Below are 19,819 nucleotides of genomic sequence, written 5' to 3' on the forward strand. Positions count from 1 at the left end.
CTGACTTGATTCTAGACCTAGAACCTGGAACCAATAATAAATTAGTGGGCTTTGAACTTGGAAAACCTTGTGATAGAGTCTAAAGTTTTAATTCCACAGGGTTGATGTTGGTTCACTGCTTGTCATGATGTGCAACTGAAGCTGGCTATCAAAGCAGAATAAGGCAAAGGTACTTTAACTCCTGCACAATCACATGTTTTCACTTTAATCCAATTATAGCCACTAGTCACATGCTTTAAAGATCACAGGTCCAAATAAAGAAACCATCAGGGGTTTCTCTATGGCTTATAAAGGAGCAACATCTTTTATGACTTTAATCAGTCTAATTTTCTATTGTTAAAGAGAAAAGAATTATCTGTCCTTAACTAAGGCAGTCAGTTGTGTAGAAAGCCAAACATGCTGTGGGTCAGGAGATGTGAGTTCTGACCTCTGACCAACCATGACCTCTCTGAGTACTGAGAGTAGTCACTGGCTGTCTCTGGTTTCACTTTCCTTGTTTCTAAAATCAATGCTTGCATTGATGATCAGTGAAATCCTTTCCAGCCATAATAGCCTATTATTTCATGCAAAGTGATTTATCCAGAATAACTAAAACGCCGTAAATGGTATGTCCAGAGATGACAAAATGAGACAGAGTAAATAAAGGGTACACGTATGTCTCCAGAAAGCAAAAATAAATAAATAATACTCAATGATTTTGATGAGTGGTGTTTTGAATATTAACCTCTATGATATTTCAGTTATTAAATTTAGCTTCATAGTTAATTGGCTGATACAATAGGACTTTGTGTTTCTTAAGCAAGTATTTGTTAAACACTGATGAAGTCTGTAGAGTTTATATCTAAGCACCATGAAGTTTACAACATTTGGGTTCAACAGTTTATCCTGCAGGAGCTTGCAATCAAGTAGATGAGTAAAAAGTACAGATTTAATATACATTGCTTAAAAGGTTACATATAAATCACATCAAGCCAAAATATCAGCCTAGTTAAGTTGCTTGACCTAGGGTTATAACTCAAATACACAGATCTCTGGATTTCCCTTTTAGAGACCCTTTAATAGGGTTTAATGGGGGTGGGGGTGGGCAGGGGGGAAACCATCCAGAAGCTGATTGTTGTTGTTTTATAAATGTCTTTGTTCTTTTAAAGGTATGTTTTAATATAATATGCTGTTTTTATTACAGACTATATATCCATGAAAAGTAAGTATGAAAATGCAGAACACAGATTTTTTTCTTAAAGAAAATAAAGGATGAATTTAATGGAATGATCATGTTCAAGGGGAAAGGTATATTTGTTGAATGCTTTTTGTGAGTACTCAACAACTCAACTTTTGGAGCACTCTCCATACAGTTTAATTAATTTAATCTTTGTAATGATCCATAGTGTTATCACTATCCCACGTGACAGTAATGGAAATGAGGCTCCTGGAGGTCCAGTGATTTTTCTGAATTTACCAAGGAAATACTTTGGGAAAGTGAAATTAAACCCAGGCTGGCAGGCTGGGAAACGTGTGCTCCTCCTAATCTTTCATCTTCTTCTCGTTCTCAGTGCTTCTCTGGAATTTTGCATACAGAGAGAAGGGGACAGGTTCTTTTCGCTTTTGATGTACAGACATTATGAGAAAATAATCTTAAGAAATTTACTGAACAGCTCAGTTACTAAAAATGTACATCAATTTTCCTGTATGATTTTTAAGAAGTGAGATTCCCAACGAATGGATTTAAAATGCAATTTTACATTCACCTACAATGAATGTGCAGATATTTCCTAAAGATATAAGAAATCCACTGAAGTAAGCAAGAAAAACACTATTCCAAAATTGCAAAGGGTATCCCTAAAGAGTATGTGTGAATGCCATAAAAGATATACTGTATCTAATATTATCAAGCCCTAATTGAAAACCACTGATTTCACCTACATAATTCCATGTCTCCCAAATTATGTGGTGTTTCTAGTGAACATAAACACATTTACAGTTAAGGAAAATTTTAAATATGTATCCGAAGATAAGTTTAATAGGTTTAAAAACCCAAAATCTGGCTGGGTGCCGTGGCTTATGCCTGGAATCCCAGCACTTTGGGAGGCTGAGGTGGGTGGATCACCTGAGTTCAGGAGTTCAAAACCAGCCTGGCCAACATAGTGAAACCCCGTCTCTACTAAAAATACAAAAATTAGCTGGGCATGGTGGCATATTCCTATAGTCCCAGCTACTTGGGAGGTTAAGGCAGGAGAATCGCTTGAATCTGGGAGGTGGAGGTTGAAGTTAGCCAAGATTGTGTCACTGTACTCCAGCCTGGGTGACAGAGCAAGACTCCGTCTCCTATATATATATATATATATATACACACACACACACACACACATACACACACACACACACATATACATACCCAAAATCTTGTTCTTATTCTTTTTAAACTAAAAAGAAAAATACACTTAACTGTAGGAAGCTTTCCTTTTCCTTTTCGATAGACACCTTTTGAAATATTAACTTGGTGAGATTCAGCCCTTTCCTATGTCTTTAAGAGTGCTAGCCAATACGTATTTTGCTTGTATATGCATAAGATTGTTTACATAATACCCAAGAAGCTGTTAATAATTGATCCTTCCTAGGATGTGTATGTGTATGTGTGTGTGTGTGTGTGTGTGTGTATACACACACACAGAGAGAGAGAGAGAGAGAGAGAGAGATGGAGTCTCTGTGTCAGCCAGGCTGGAGTGCAATAGCGCCATCTCGGCTCACTGCAACCTCCGCCTCCCAGGTTCAAGCAATTCTCCTGCCTCAGCCTCCCAAGTAGCTGGCATTACAGGTGCTCACCACCACGCCCGGCTAATTTTTGTATTTTTAGTAGAGATGGGGTTTCACCATGTTGGTCAGGCTGGTCTCGATCTCCTGACCTCGTGATCCAACCACCTCGGCTTCCCAAAATGCTGGAATTACAGGCATGAGCCACTGCATCCAGCCCTAGGATACATTTTGGATTTTGAAGTATAAGAATCGATTATCTTTTAAAATATTTTCAACTGAAAAGAGTTCTAGGCAAAGTGGTACTACAGGCAAGGTATGATGGAAATGCAACATTCTCAAAGCCACTGAAGAGAGCCAGTTGAAAGTTAGCAAATGAGTTAGTTGTTTCATTAAGAAATGGAAGTAGTCTGATTTGTTTGCTTCCAAATCAAACAATGCACTACAGTGCAAATTCTTGAAAGATACTTTTATTTTCAAATTGTACTTAGAATTTCTTCTTATTCTGATTCTGTTGAGCAGCGCAATAGGATTACATTAATATAATTGAATAAGGCTCTGTACAGAAAAACTATAAAAAACAATTGCCTACTGTTTTATTTCCTGAGTAAAAAATTTACCTTTTGATAAAATAAGTAGAAATGCTGAAAAGAGTATATTCAAGTTAGAAATATACTCCCCCCGAACACCTCTTTCACATTTGTGGCCCCTATAGGCAGGGATCCCCAATCCCCAAACCACAGACTGCTTCCGGTTCATGGCCTGTCAGGAACCTGGTGGCACAGCAGGAGATGAGCAGCAGGCAAGTGAGCATGACCACCTGAGCTCCACCTCCTGTCAGATCAGTGGGATTGTGAATCCTATTGTAAACTGTGCATGTGAGGCATCTAAGTTGTACACTCCTTATGAGAATCTAATGCCTGATGATCTGAGGTGGAACAGTTTCATCCCAAAACCAACCCCTCTCCCCACCATCCATGGAAAAATTGTCTTCCATGAAGCCAGTCCCTGGTGCCAAAAAGGTTGGGGACCACTGCCATATAGCTCCAAAAGTCAAGAATATGTGGCAGTTCCATTTAAATTTTTAAAATTGAGTGTTTTTGGTTTTAAATATTGAATGGTTTTAAATATACCTTGTAATACAAGATAACCACATCTTAAGCTACAATGGAGGGTAAAGGACAAAGACGATATTTGAAAAGTAGAAAGGAAATACAAGAGTTTTTAGTTAAATTGGAAGATTCTTTAAAAGTAAAACCTCAAACATTGTCTAAACCCTTAAATTATTCCTAAGATGAATTCAGTGTTGAATAAATTGATAAAATTCATTGCTTGACAAAGCTGCCTACATTTTTCATTGAATTGGGCAGCAGTGTGACTGAATTGGTGAAATCAGAACCCAGAGCGAGCATTCTGTAAACTCACCTCTACTTTGACCCTTGAAGATCACAGGTTTTGACACTGTTGAAATCTCTACTCTTTCAACACGTTCATTAAATGGCATTTAGAATTTCTTATAGTTCTGTTGTTGTTTCCACAATCTTAAACTGGATTTAGAAATATTTATAATATAAATGCAGGAGCTTTAACTTAGTAACTGTATTTCCTTTTTTTTTTTTTTTTTTTGCCAAAATTTCTCTTTGTCTACAACAAAGTCCAGTGAAATACAGTATTTGGTTAGGTTACTTGTTTACATAAAATTTTATCATTTGAATAGTTTTTACTTAACCTTCCTATTCTCTAGTCTCTATAATCTTTCAATGAAGATAACCAGTTACGAATATCTCCTATACTATATTAGGCCCACCAGAATGTGATTTCTTGGTGTAAAGTCATTTTCAAATGTCTTCCTAATTTCCATCATTTATATCTGAGTTATTTCCTCTTTTTCTTAATAGAGAAATGAATTGATATTCAAGTCAATAATTTTACTTGGTGACATAGTTATGTCACTAATGAAGGTAACCCATCCTCAGCTAGGAAAAAAATATGCATTTTCCAAAACTGCTGACTTTTACTTTGTTGTCAGTGACCTTAGAGTCCTGGTTCTATACTGTATAGGCTGTGTTATCTTATTTCAGTTGAGGGTAGAAGAGAAAAATTATATTGCAAAAGTGGGAAAGAAACACACTTAAAAGATTTTTCAGTAGAACTTGAGAGGACTTTTCATTTTTCTTTTTACTACAATTCCTCAAACACTAAACCTTCAAGTTGTTGCTTCTCTCCTTCTCTAAGCTTCAGTGCTCTCATTTGTTTCATGGAGATGATAAAAAAAAAATCTGTGTCTTATCTCATCTATAGCATGGAGACATTGACAATAGATTCACACCTCACACAGTGTGGAAAGGGTGAAATGATGATGCAGAGAGAAAGTGTATCCCAGCACCTGCATGGTAACCACCCAACACAAGTTATTTGTTATTGTTTTAATTGGTTACTAATTATATTTTACAAATAACCTGTTCTGTCTAGAATAAACCCATTACCAATGAAAACTTTTAAATAGGAACTCCATAGATGATAGGTTATTCAATAAAGATCTACTGGCAATAAAACTATTTTCCAAAATAAAATACATAGATGTGTGCGTGTGTGTACCTGTGTGTGTACGTATACATTTTAAAAAATTGATTCTGTTCTCAATAGCAGAAAAAAATCTTTCCACTACCTTAAACCCACATTTGATTCAAATACACTAATGATATGTAACCACTGTTCAAAGGAAAAGCTGACAGACATTAGGCTGTGGAATCCTGTAATGCTTGTGCTCAGCTTGGGCCTGGGTGTCAGGATAGGAATAGGAGATGCCAGACCTATTTGTTAGTAGTGGTAGTAGTCATTGCCTAACCTAGGCAGTCATCAGCTCATGGGATTTGGTGCTTTAAGCAAAGGTGTTAATTATTCCCCTCCTCCCTTTTAGTACCATTTTCTCTTAAACTAATACCCATCCTTGGGCTTAACTAAGCAGAAAAGCAAACAGGGAAGAACCAGGTGGTTAAGGACCAGTGTCTCAAAGTAAATACTCTGTATCTGAGTCCAAAATGAATTCCAAACTCAGGTTACATGTATCTTCTTTATCATTTAGGAGCCAGTAAGACTCTCTAAACCTTCCTTCCCACCGTATTAAGCTCTTTCACTAAAGGACTAGGTTCTTTCAGGTGCTATCCTATTTGGAATTTAATTTGCACTAACATTTCTCCAAGAGCCATTACAGCACACCATATCGCAGTATCCCATTTAACTCCCAAACCGCAGAGAAGCTGGCTGCAGCATCAAACAACACTATTAAAAATACCACAAGGGAACCTTAGGGTGGGAATTTCAGGCACAAGTTACAGCCTAAGGACAAACAGCGGTTGTAAAGAGCTTGAATGATACTGGGATGGGGATTTAGGAGAATTTTCAGAGTCTGAAAAAACAGCCCTTAAGATTTTAGTGTTGGTTCCTGAGGCTGGTTCTCTGTGGTTGTATGGGTTAGTTAAAAGATTAGTGTAACTTTTATCTTTCTCCCTCTCTCCTCAATTTTTCTTTTTTGTCAACAGATTTGGTACGAAGAGTGACTACAAGTGAGAATGGCTTAACAAATATTTCCAAGAGGAGGTTCCCATCACTAGGCCTTGCAAAGGAACAACAGACGCGTTCGATTTTTTTTTTTAACCTGAATATCTTTATTGTGCCATCTAAGCACTTATTTGGAAGTCTTAAGATATAATCTTGATTCTGGGTGTTTGAAATGCAAGTGCAGAAGTTAGCCCAGCCAAGGCTACACAAGAGGCCCCAGGCATTTCAAATTTGACTGAATATTTTGGAAAGGGAGCAGACTTAATGGATTAGTCATTATTTAGAGTCCTGTCATGTGGGAGGTCCAAATTCAGAGCCTTAGAGCTGGGAGGAATGTGTTATAGTGTGGTGGTGGCAGCCTCAAAATAGGTAGTAGTGGTGGTGGAGGAGGAGAAGAAAGATGAGGAGAAGGATGGTTTTTCTGGGTGGAAGAACAGGAGGAAGAGAAGCCAGTACTTGCCTTTCAAGCTCTGCAGTAGAATCACTGCAAACTGAGCACAACAGTGGAAGAAATGGCCTCTGGCATCCACTTGCTCATTTTCTCTGATTGGCCAACATACTTCTGGAATCTTCTCAAAAGATCCATTCTGACAGACTTTTTATTTTCCCATAAAATTCCAGGAGCATGTGTAGACTGGACTTCTGGGCTTCCATTCTCATAGAATGTTTCCTTCGTATAAAATGCTTCAGTTTGGAATTTTACATTCAGTACTGATTATTTCATTAATACGGTGCATATTTCCCCTGTCCTGGACCCTAGATTATAGGGACTAAAATCAGGGATAATGCTTCTTTTTGGTCATCAATGTAACCCAAGAACTTTGGTTAGGGCCTGGCACATGGGAGAATACTCAAAAAAGTATTTGTTTAAAAAAAAGTCTGAATTGTTCAGGGATTTACCAGTAGCCAATAATCTATAATACCTGACCACAGTGGAAAGTTACCTCATTGTATTTGTAAGTTTGTAGGCTCAAATTGCAATTATAAACGGGAAATTACAACTAAGGTAATTGGTGTCAGGAGGAAAAAAAAAATTTTTTTAAATCTACAGATGGCCTAAAATTGGGGTTAGAGAAGCTACAGCAAGCCATGCACAAACCCAGGTGATGAGAAAGCAGACACTATGGAGAGCAGAGAACTCTCTCTAGAAAACAAAAAACAAAAACCAGACCAGATATATAAATAAACAAAGGGCAGAGTCCTGAGAAAGACACCATGTTTACTACAAACAAAAGATGAAGTTTCAGGTGCCTAGAACTGTGATGATTCCCAAAACTTCTAAACCCTAGTCCACCTGTGTCCATGTAGGAATGACATTTATTTTGATCTAGTTATTTTTGGTAACCGAGCTGATCCAGTAAGGATATTGCCATATGGTGATGAGGGATGTTTGTGAATTACTATGTGAAGAAAAGATGCTTACTCTGTGCCAGTAGCTTGGGAATCTGGAATCCTTTCCTGGGAGCCTCAGAGTGTTTCCAGGAAAAGTCACCAAATAGCTTCGATTCAAGGAAATGAAACTCTTCCGTCCTATGCTGGCTGGTTGAAAATATGGTCACCTGAGTAATATGAGTTTGTTCAAAGTACTACATTACATCTCAGTGTTTCCTGCAATTGACTAACATGTAGAAACTGTGCTTGGCTTGGATCTCACATTTCTCCGGTTGGTTTCTATCTGCTGCATGGAGCTCACTTCCTGGTAGTGACCATAGAAAGAGGCATTATCTTTTTCCAGTCACTAAAGACTACATGAAGTTCAACAATAACCTAATTTGTGAGCTCTCTGGCAGGAATGAGATTCCTCTTTATAATCACTCATGGTACTCTCTGTGTATGGCAGCAGAGTGACACATGCTCTCCTAGTGGAACGTACCCTCACTTTGCCTTGTGTTTGGGAGAGAGATGGTAGGAAAGCAGAGGTGAGGAATCACAGATGGGACAGAGTTGGACTGGGTGATGCTGCAGCGAGGAATGAGGGGGCATCATGAAGGGAGAATGATATAATTTTAGGGAACTGGGAATGAATAAGGTGAAGAGGGGGAGAAAAGAGAAGATTTAGACAAGGAATGGGAAACAAGACAAATATGGGAAGATGTGAGGGAAAAGACTGGAAAAAGAAGAGGTAGATATAAGGAAAGGAAAAAGGCAAGGGAATAGAGTAGAGAACATGAGAAAAGGAGAAGATCAGAGGAAACAAATGAACTGAGATAAAACTTGAGGGAGGCAGTAGAGTGTTGTTTACAGGGTATGGAATCTGAAATATAACTGCCAAGTTTTGAATCCTGGCTCCACAACTTTCTGGAATAATGACAATGGGACATATCCCTAAATTCTCTGAGTCTCAGTTTCTTCTTCTGCAAAATGGGAATAATAATTTTACCTCCCTTATGTGATCATGCATGCCCAGTCTTAGCACAGTGTTTGGCGTATAGAATTGTTATTATTGAAGTTAAAAGAGAGAAACAAAGCAAAGAAAATAGCAAAATGGAGGAAGTAGGAAAGAGAGATGTTCAGACAGTGGAGGGATGAAAAAGAAGGAAATGCATTTCTGCTAATAATTTTAACCTTAGTTTTCCCACATTATAATCAAGATTTCTATGCCTACCATATTGTTTCTACCTGTTTTAATGACAGCTGGGAAAACATGTTGAATATGAACACAACTTTTTTAAAGGTATTTTTGTATAAACTAGCCTGTAATAGTTTGCAAAATAGATGTTCACATTTCCTTAAGAGTTGAAATTATTCCCTAGAAATGAGTGAGATCAAGGATACATGAAGCTAAACCGGTCATCCAAAGAACCGTTTGTTTATTTTCCCTTCCTCTTTACTGTATTGAGTAGGTCGTTTGATGGGATTAACTAAATTGACTGGTTATTTTGAAATGTGTTAACCCAACTGTACACATTAGGGAAAATAAGGCCCCTAGTGTTCTCGGTGGTGTTTCTTTCCAAGTTTCTCTCTACAACACAAACCACTTCCTTTTACTTGAAGTCATTTTGCTTTTCTCATTAGTCTCACAGGCCAGGGGCTGGTGTTGAGTGCTGAGGCAGCTCTCAGTTCAAGACCATAAAACAACACAACAAAATTGGCCCAAAACATAAAGGAAAGCACCGTGGAGTTGTTCTTCTCCTCTCTGGAAAAGGAAAGTGGATGTTAGGGCAGATAAAGTATGAGAAAGAGATCAGAGATCTATTCTTGCATGGGGGTGGGGAGGTGGAATGAATGAAACCACAGTCCAAGTCAAAGGGAAAGAAAATGGAAGGAACAAAAACAACAGAAAAACCCCACCACCTCTTGACATTCATCACAACAACTCTCTGTGCACCTGGCATGGGGCTGCACAGTTGTCAGATCCCAGGCGTGACTCCCTAGTGTTTCCATGTGGCTGAATAAATAGTGTTCTCACAGACTCTCCAGTTGCAGCGGGTGAAAGGCCAACCTTCATTGACCACTATAAGGCTTTTGTTAAATGCTACTCAGACACACCAAAAGAAATGTTGTCCTTTTCACAAAAACATGTCCTTGTTCAGGACCATGTGAGTTATTTAGAATAATGGTCAATGAAACAAATATAGCAATGGCATCGCTTCTCACATTTTCCTCATTCTGCTCAGAGGGCTGACAAAGTGGAGAAGATCATTCATCATCCACTTCTTTCGAGTTACTCCCTTCTGCCAAAGGGATTAAGAGACACATTTTCATCCCACTTTCTCAAACAGGAGAAAAAGTTTTCCATGCTGGTTTCTACTGTTCCATGTTTTGCTCTTATATTGCACCCAAGAATCATTTCAAGATGTTCTGAGAAGAGATGTAAAAGAGTCAGCTGATCTTCCCTACTTCAGGTCTATTGAACACAGGTAAGTTGGCATGATAGCGCCCCAGAGCCCCACACTAGTGCTGTGTGTGGTTATAACAAAATAATTGCTATACTGGTGGGCAGGGTTTTTTTTTTAAATAAAGAGGCATAGACTATAATTTTTACAGCAATTTCATTAGGTATGCTAGAGGTAGGTTTGGGACAAGAGCCTGACTCAGCCTGAGGAAGGGGACTGGGCTTGAATTGTAGGTGTCCTCTAAAATGAGATAAAGTGAACCAGGCAATTATGAGAGAGGAGTGAGTTCTAGATGGTGAGATGAGTACGAGTAAATGAAGACAGTTGTGAAACATGGTGCACATAGGTGGAAGAAGTTTGCTGCTGAAAGAGTCAGGCAGGGGCTGGGCTGAAGAGGAGATACAATACATATCTGGGTAGGGCCTTTGGGTACCATACCAAAGAGATCTGATTTTATCATGGATGATGGGAAGGCATGAAAAGGTTTTAAGAAGAGTGACATTTGCAGATTAATTTTTCAACTAGATATATTTGCTGGCATCGTGGAAGGCCAGAGCTAAGAAGAGGTGCAACAGAGATAGATCATTTAAGAAAGTGGTTCTCTAATTTTAAAAATTATAGTAAGAAATACATTTTCATGGCAAAATGTCGGTGTGTGTTTGCATGTCTATGGGTGTATCAATAATTTTATAAAACTATATCTTTGATATTATAGATGTGGTTTTATGCTCTTATTTTTTTACTCATTTCTGTATCATATTTTTAAAATAAAATGCTAAATGCAACCGACAGTTTCAAAAACACTATTTCAGGCACTAGTACTGTAATTCAGGGGAGAGTTGGTGAGTGCCTGAACTAGGGAAGTATTAGCGGGTTAGAGAAGAGAGCATGGATTTGATCAATAGTTATAAAATAAAATAAAAATATATTCATTTGGGGCTGAGCATGGTGGCTCACACCTGTAATCCCAGCACTTTGGGAGGACGAGGCAGGCGGATCACTTGAGGCCAAGAATTCGAGACCAGCCTGGCCAACATAGTGAAACACTGTCTCTACTAAAAATACAAAAATTAGCTGGGTGTGGTGGTGCACACCTGTAATACCAGCTACTTGGGAGGCTGAGGCACAAGAATCGCTTGAACCCAGGAGGTGGAGGTTACAGTGAGCTGAAATCTTGCCACTGCACTCCAGCCTGGGTGACAGAATGAGAAAACTCTGTTTCAAAAATAAATATAGACAGACAGACAGATTTGGTAGAAGGGTTCATGACTTATAAGTTGGCTAAAAGTGTTTCACTAACTGAGACAGGAAGAACAGATTTGCAAAGAAATATGAGTCCAGCTCTGGACATACTGGATTTGAACGGCTGGATATCATTGGACATTGGGTTTCTGTGTGAATAAATTTGGAAACTGGGAAAGTGCCCATTCTGAGTAGAGACAGAGTTTTGGAACTCACCTTCATAAGATGGGAAATACAACTATGAGGTACATGAAAACATCTACAGAGTACACAGAGTGAGAAAATTAATCAAAAAGAACCTTCTAGAATACTGACATTTAAGAGGTAAAGTGGGGCAGGAAGACAGATCATGAAGAATAATGAAAAGAAGTATTCAGAGCAGCAAGAAGAGTGTGGAACTATCTGGAACAAAACGGCTCCTAACAAAAACATGTTGAATACGTATTTACTGAGTAAATGAACAAAGAAAGAGTTTAAGAAGAAGAAGCCTCTAAGAACTAAGAAGACAATTAGGAGTTCATTGTTAACCATGGGAGGGCAGCTGGAACAGAGGTGTTGTGAGAAAGTCCTACTACAGTGGAATAGGGATGAGGAGGCAGGGCAACTTGACTGAAAAGAGAAGATCAATAACTAAAGGATCAATAAAGAGTCAGCTGAACTTTGCTGTGGTTTGCTGTGTATTGTTTTTAAGATTGTGAGAGACATGAATGGGGAAAGAGCCAGAATAAAAGTAAAGATTAAAGATTAAAGATGTGAGAGATAGAAAGGAAAACAGATGAAGTAAGGACCTCAGGAAGCTGGGAGGAGAGAGGATCAAGGGCCCAGATACAGGGGTTGACTTAGAGCAGGAGGGAGAAGGGAAACGTCATCCACTGAGACCAGAAGGGAGGAAGGGATTATAGATGTCAGTAGGAGATCTATGGATGGCATCTATGGCAAGAGGATGTAGGAGCTGAGGAAGTTCATTCCTTGACCCAGACTTTCTTCAAAAAGCAACAAGTTATTTGCTGAAAGGAGATGAGGAACTGCTGGTTCAGGAGGCTTAAGAAGAGGGAGGAGAGGTTTGAAATTAGCATGAAGAGGACTGAGAGAGGGGCACAGCAGGAACTAAGTGTCAAGTGCTCTGAGGGTCCAATGAGGTGACTTTGTTGGAATTCCAGCTTGAAGTGATGTGGGATTATTTTTCCCAGGAGTTCAGGTAAGGAATTGGAGAAGGCAGACTGTAAAAGTGACACAGCTGGGTTTTCCCAAAGTAAGGAGGACAGGATGGCAAGAGATTTGAGAGAGATTGGGCAAGCCAGAGGGAGAGGTTAGAAGACTCATTTGCTTAAAGGAGATTGAAATCCCTGAACTAGAGACTTGCCAGAAAAATATATATATTTCTTATTCTCTTTTGTGGCACCACTAAATTTGAGTCAAGGAGATGTAAGTAGAAGCATTACGTGGGATTTCTTAGAAGTCCCTTCTAACAGGAGTGGCTGTACTATTACTTCTTTTTTCCTCCATCTTGCTGCTGGCCACTTAGTTGTCATGGCTAGGGCTCTTGTAGTCATTTCAAACCATGAAGACAAAGCCTATAATCTAGAAATGGTAAAAAAATTATCTGAGAAGCTTTGGGTCCTTGGTGATTTTACAGCAGCCACAGCAGCCCTGGACTGCTCACTCTGAATTTCTGGAAAAAGAAATCAACTTCTGTTTTGATTGAAGCACAATTTTAAAAAATTGGAATAAAATATTATATATTTACGGTATACAACATGTTTTGGCATATACAGTGAAATTTTCAGGACTCATTCACTGAACCATATTTTAGCTAAAAGAGAATATATACATAGCAACTAGAGAACTAATAGAGATTTCTTGGAACAGAAAGCTATCCTTCTACCATGTAATGCCTACGCAGGGCACATACTTTATAGTAAGCAAAAAGCTTTGATCTTTGCAGGAGATTATAGACTGCTTTTGATTTGGGTGGAGAAGAAACAAAAGTCAAAGCTTGGATTTCTTCATTAATTTAAAAAGAACAAAAAAAAAAGCAAAATAAAGCCACATGGACGTTGTTTTTTTCTGTAAGGTCAAGCAAAGACTTCTTTACACTTTTTGTGAGAAAATGTATTGAAATTAATGACATTAATACCCACGATGGTACATTTCTATTGTTTCACAATCTTTTTTTCTTTCTGAAGGGTTAGCATTTCCACCAGTCAGCATAAAATGGTTAAAACTGAAGCCTAGTAAATCACTTGTATTGCATTGTTTTCAAAGTGACTAAACAGCTGTAGTTTTCAAGGTCAGCCAAATCATCTGCCAGGGTCACACATGTTTCACATGTCAAGTAACGTATATGGGTTCAATTCCATCCAGGAGCCTAAGGAAAAAGACATTTGCAAACAAGTGATCCGAAGACATTTTTCCAAACAGGTGCTATGGTTACTGGGATAAGAGTTACTATTGTAAACCACTTGAGTTTATGACTAAGTTTCCAATCATTCAAAAAGAATATTCATTTCAAATCATAATGTCCAAACCAAGAGGACCAGCTCCTGATCATAATAACATTCAACAAGTATTCAATGGGGACAGAAATTAATATTGTATAATTGTTATTATTACCATAATGACATTGTTCATGTGCAAGTGAGAAGAATGTATATGGGGTATCAAAATAAAATAAAACCAAATCAAAATAATCAAAATAAAACCAAACACATAATCAAGATGGAACCTAGTTAAACAGTTGAAGAGAGGGGACTTAAACAAGACTTGGCTAATACTTCTCCCTCCAATTCTTGCTCCAGGCAACATTGCATAGAAATAAAAGACATGACTGCCATATGCCAATAACTTCCTTAACAAGCTGGAGTAATTGGTATCATGGAGCCAGACTGATGGAACAAAGAAAGGATGACCTCAGGATTTAAAGAGTTTAGGGACAGAAAAACATTTTAAAAATTCGGTTTAATTCAGAGTATAGTTAGAGATGTCTGGCTCCAACTGAGAGAAGGAAAGGGGTATTGATTTGCGTGAGTGGCTCCCCATTGGGCTCTTCTAACTCAAAAGAGATAATTGGCCTTGAATAGTAGTAGCTCTTATATTGAATTTATATTGAGTTCTCTTAATGTTCTTGGTATGTGCTCTTCAAAGCCCATGACCACTCCCTGATCTTGTTTATATTTGCTAGTGCTAATGATCTTTCATGGGTCAGACATGCTGAATGAAGACAGTTGCCTTCTGATCATTTAACTCCTCTCTGCCGGTTTCAAGGTTGGCTTCCATATTTTAGCAAGCAAAATAATAGGCATCTCCAAGTCACAGTATGCAGACAGGAATAGACAAATACCCACTCTAGCTAAGTATGGGCTGCAGTCAAGCTGGAAAAGGTCTCTCAGCTCTGAGTCACTTATACAATCGAGTCCCTGAACATGTTTCTGTCCCTAATATTTTGTTGCTCTGGGCAACCATCAAGTCCACATGAAGACTTCTGCCAACTGGAGAGGATGACTAGATAGGAGTGCCAGAATTTTCTTTTAACTCTTTGTTGAAAACTCAAAATAGCAAATGGTGTCAAGGATATCCCCTAAACATTCAGATTAGAAAAAGTGGAATTCACACATTGCCTTGGTATCTTTTATTCACTTCTTAAGGAAATATGACTAAAGAAAATAAAGGCAATTCACATCAGAGGCATGCCTTTTTTTTTTATATAATAATAAAATATTAGGAAAAAGCTAGTTAGATTCTTAGATACTATTTAATCCAATATCATCATTTTACAGAACACAACCCAGGTTAAATTACTGACCAAAAATTACACAGAGAGCTAGGCAGAGCTGGGATTATACCCCTGGTCTCAAAACCCTGAGGTCATTGCCCTTTCCTGGACGTTCAGAAGCCCAGTGCCAGAGGCTAAGTGAAGAAATGTTAAGAAATCACAAGTGATCACCTCTCTTTTGTAATAGCAAACGGTTCTAGTTGAATAGGGCTGCTTTGCTGGGATACTGGAATGTATCCTAAAGCTCTGGAGTAGTAATCACCTATTAACACTCCCAGTATAGAAAGTGTGACTATGGCACGTTAAACTAAAGCATCTAAAGAGTGTTCAAGGCCCAACAAAAACATCATGTTTGCTGGAAGCCTTCATTACTTATTATTCTCATTTGGTCTTTGCCTCTTTGGAATTCTTATGATACTCTGTGGTACAGTCCTGAGACTACTTAAGATTTTTTGCCCTGGCTGGAGTGCTGTGATCATAGCTCACTGGAGCCTAGACCTCTTAGACTCAAGCAACCCTGTCTAACTCAGCTCCCCCAGTAGCTAGGACTACAGGCATGTGCCACCACACCCAGCTAACGTTTGTATATTTTTTGTAGAGACAAGGTTTCACCATGTTGCCCAGGCTGGTCTGAAACTGCTAGGCTCAAGTGATCCTCCTGCCTCGGTCTCCTAAAATGCTGTGATTAGAGGTGTGAGCCACCACACCTAGCCAGTTTCTTTTGCATATGTACAATTATATTGTGTCAAGTCCCTGGGGGTAGGACTACATTTTATTCATTTTTGTTTTCTTGAAACCCAGAGCACAGAATTAAACAAGAATTAAACATATTTTGGTTGATTTTATTTTCTCTAGAGGTATGGTGACAACTTACTTATCCAGATTAATTATCCAGGAATTTATACTATTCAAAATCAGTAAGTATAGGTGAAAAGAACCCAGAAAAGTCAAGTAAACGCTTGTAGGATCTTGCTCACTTTATGCATCTCATATCCTAAAGGTCTACCTCAGAGATGAATTTCCCTCAACCCTCACCTTTATTTTGAATTAATTTGCCTTTATTTTATGCTCAATGCAATAGCCTGGTAATCAGGTTTGCCAAGGAAAAAGCAGCAGCAGCTCACAAAAGACGCCAATAAAGCCAACCTTAGTAACATCATGAACTGACCACTAGACAATATGGGACAGCAGATGAGAAATTAAAGTGCAGCCAGATTTGCTGCATGTTACTGTAGGGGCAAAAAAAGTCCTCATTTAGATCATTAGCTCCTAAGCGCATTTGTGAACGAGAGGGAAGTACAGAAGCAGATATTCATGATGACCGGAACCAGCAAAAATGATTTAATTACATCCAGTGCACTCCTTTAAGAGGTTAAGAATAGCATAACACCTTTCAGAGATTTTCATGAATATTCAATATACGGGACATTTTCTCTTAAATGAAATGTAGGAAATCTAAGCACGGAGATAAACTAGCCTTAAATTCAACTTTAGAATCTAGGTCTTAACCTATGTTGATCCTACATATAATACTAAGGATTATAAATTTTCACACATTGTCAGAAGCATTTTACACCTACTCAGTAAAATCATATGATTAGCGGTTACAAAATCCTATACATTTGTCCTCCTTATATTTTTTGTAACTATCTCTTGCTTTTTATTCTGGCTATCTAGCTATCTAGTGTACAACCTTTATTACACCTTATGCTTGAATATTGCTGTTGTCTTTGAGTTGGTTTCAAAACCTTGGTTTTTTTTTTTTGTTTGTTTTGTTTTTTTTACTTCACCAGCTGCATTAAAAAAGAAGTTTCCAGGTGATTATTATTATCTTCTGTAGAAACAGGATCTCACTGTGCTGCCCAGGCTGGTCTGGAACTCTTGGCCTCAAGTGATCCTCTGTCCTTGACCTTCTAAAGTGCTGGGATTACAGGTGTGAGGCACCGCACCTGTCCCCCAGGTGATTCTAAGGAACAGACAAATTTCTGAACCACTATCCCTAAGTGCTTCGCACACCATTCATTTCACTCTTAATTATATCCTTCAATGGAACTAACTCCCTTAGTGGCAGGCATAATATGCCTGTGATTTCTGAGCTTAGATGCTGTTTAAAAATAGTTGCGTTTGTCCGGGTGTGGTGGCTCCCGCCTGTAATCCCAGCACTTGGGAGGCCTAGGTGGGTGGATCACAAGATCAGGAGTTCGAGACCAGCCCGACTAACATGGTGAAACCCTGTCTCTACTAAAAACACAAAAATTAGCCAGGCATGGTGACATGTGCCTGTAATCCCAGCTACTCAGGAGGCTGAGGCAGGAGAATCACTTGAACCCGGGAGGTGGAGGTTGCAGTGAGCCGAGTTCGCGCCATTGCACTCCAGCCTGGGCAACAGAGAGAGACCCAATCCCATCTCCCACTGCCCAACCAAAAAAGTTTTCTCGTATTCATTGTGCTAGCCCAAAATATCTGAGACAGGTCTCCATCAGTTTAGAAAGTGTATTTTGCCAAAGTTAAGGATGCACCTGTGACACAGTCTCGGGTGGTCCTGACGACATGTGCCCAAGGTGGTCAGGCTACAGCTTGTTGTTATACATTTTAGGAAGAAATAATACATCAATCAATACATGTAAAATTTATACTGGTTCTATCTGGAAAGCGGGAAAACTCGAAGTTGGGGGAGAGCTTCGAGGTCATAGGTAGATTTTAACATATTCTGATTAGCAATTGGTTGAAAGAGTTATTATCAGTAGAAAGGAATGTCTGGGTTAAGATAAGGGGTTGTGGAGACCAAAAGTTTTTCAGGCAGATGAAGCATCCAGGTAGCAGGCTTCCAAGAAAAGAGATCCTAAATGTTTCTTATCAGACTTAAGGTCTGTGTTGATGTTAATGCTGGAGGAGTAAAATAAGGCATGTCTGACTTCCCTTCACAGCCTAAATCAGTCTTTTAGGTTAAATTTTAGAGTGCTCTGGCCAAGGAGGAAGTCCATTCAGGTGAGGGGGCAGGCGTGCTTCAAATTTTATTTTTAGTTTACAACTGTTAGCAAAAAGTACGTCCTCTCAATTTCCATTTTCCCCCTGTATTTACTTAACAACTATTTTCCAGCTCCTTCTATATCTTGCTTTGTATCTCCAGCAAAGAGATGCTAAAGTTTTCTCTTGGTCTTCTTTTCAGAGGTGCCGTTTGATGATTATGCACAAAGAGACGAAGATAGTGAGTGGGGGTAGACCTGCTAGCTTAACTTTCTCTTTGTAGAGAAGCACCTAAGGGGATCTGTCACATGGATGAATCTACTCTTCTTTGAAGGTCTGATTTGAAAGCAGATTGGACTACATTTTGCACAAAGGCATTTTAAACATGCAGGTGTGAATGCCCCAAATAACAATACTTTGAACTTTTACAGAACCTTTCATCCAATGATACCAAAACAATTCAGTTTATTAAAGCCTGAGGAAGCTGGGGACAAAACATCCAATTGATCTATATATGGACATTTATTGCATTAACTTGGTTGGTGATTCGTTTCGAGTCTCCCAACACCGGGACATATAAGCAGAGAAAACTGTACGGTTTCTGCAAGCTAGCTCTCCAAATTATAATGTTTTCAATTTTCAGCTCCTCAAGAAGAGCCAACCCTCCTCTTTTCACATTTATGCTGAAAGAGTTACCAGTTCACAGTTATTTATGTTCAGAACCTAATAAATTATTTTTTCTGCCTTAATTTGACCAAGCATTGCCTTTTATTGCATGTTCTAAAGAAGCTCATTGAACAAATAAATAAAAAAGGACTTCACCTGTAGTGAGGGAGAACTATTATCCAATCATTTTTGGATTTTAAAAATTAAATACTTCAAAATTGGCTGGGTGTGATGGCCCACACATGTAATCCCAGCACTTTGGGAGGCCAAGGCAGGAGAATCACTTGAGCCCAGGAGTGCAAGACTAACCTGGGCAACATAGTGAGATCCTGTCTCTAAAAAAAAAAAAAATTAAAAATTAGCCAGGTGTGGTGGTACAGCGGTGTGTGCCTGTAGTCCCAGGTAGACAGGAGGATGAGGTGGGAGGATTGCTTGAGCCCATGAGGTCGAGGCTGCAGTGAGCTGTGATTGTGCCACTGCAATCTAGCCTGAGCAAAAAGTGAGACCGTGTATCAAAAAAAAAAAAAATTGTAATTAAATCTTATTTTTAATCTAAGAGCACAGATTTAATTTGCCCTAAATATACATTCTCACTTATCTAATTGATTTTTTTTTTTCTTTGAGACAGAGTCTTGCTCTGTTGCCCAGGCTGGAGTACAGTGGCATGATCTCAGCTCACTGCAACCTCTGCCTCCCGGGTTCAAGCCATTCTCATGCTTCAGCTTCCCAAGTAGCTGGGGTTACAGGCGTGTGCCACCATGCCTCCATGCCTGGCTACTTTTTTTTTTTTTTTTTTTTTGAGACGGAGTCTTGCTCTGTCACCCAGGCTGGAGTGCAGTGGCCGGATCTCAGCTCACTGCAAGCTCCGCCTCCCGGGTTCATGCCATTCTCCTGCCTCAGCCTCCCGAGTAGCTGGGACTACAGGCACCCGCCACCTCGCCCGGCTAGTTTTTTTTGTAATTTTTAGTAGAGATGGGGTTTCACCGTGTTAGCCAGGATGGTCTCGATCTCCTGACTTCGTGATCCG

General features: G+C 39.0%; 1 protein-coding gene across 13 annotated transcripts in view; it reads right to left on the bottom strand.

Annotated features, from left to right (window-relative positions):
- Positions 1-19,819, bottom strand: part of PDE4D (phosphodiesterase 4D) — a 1,562,006-nt gene that overhangs the window by 170,039 nt on the left and 1,372,148 nt on the right. Inside the window, exon 8 of one of the 13 annotated variants that reach the window (XM_025387168.1) lies at positions 13,123-13,755. The exons of 11 other annotated variants lie outside the window; for them this stretch is intronic. In XM_025387168.1, the coding sequence (XP_025242953.1) occupies positions 13,712-13,755 (44 nt within the window). In that variant the 3' untranslated portion in view covers positions 13,123-13,711. Of the gene's footprint in view, positions 1-13,122; positions 13,756-19,819 lie in introns of those variants that run through there. One more of the 13 variants, XM_025387169.1, reaches the window with a different exon arrangement.

Source organism: Theropithecus gelada, chromosome 6 (assembly GCF_003255815.1).
Source record: "Theropithecus gelada isolate Dixy chromosome 6, Tgel_1.0, whole genome shotgun sequence".
Lineage (NCBI taxonomy): Eukaryota > Metazoa > Chordata > Mammalia > Primates > Cercopithecidae > Theropithecus > Theropithecus gelada.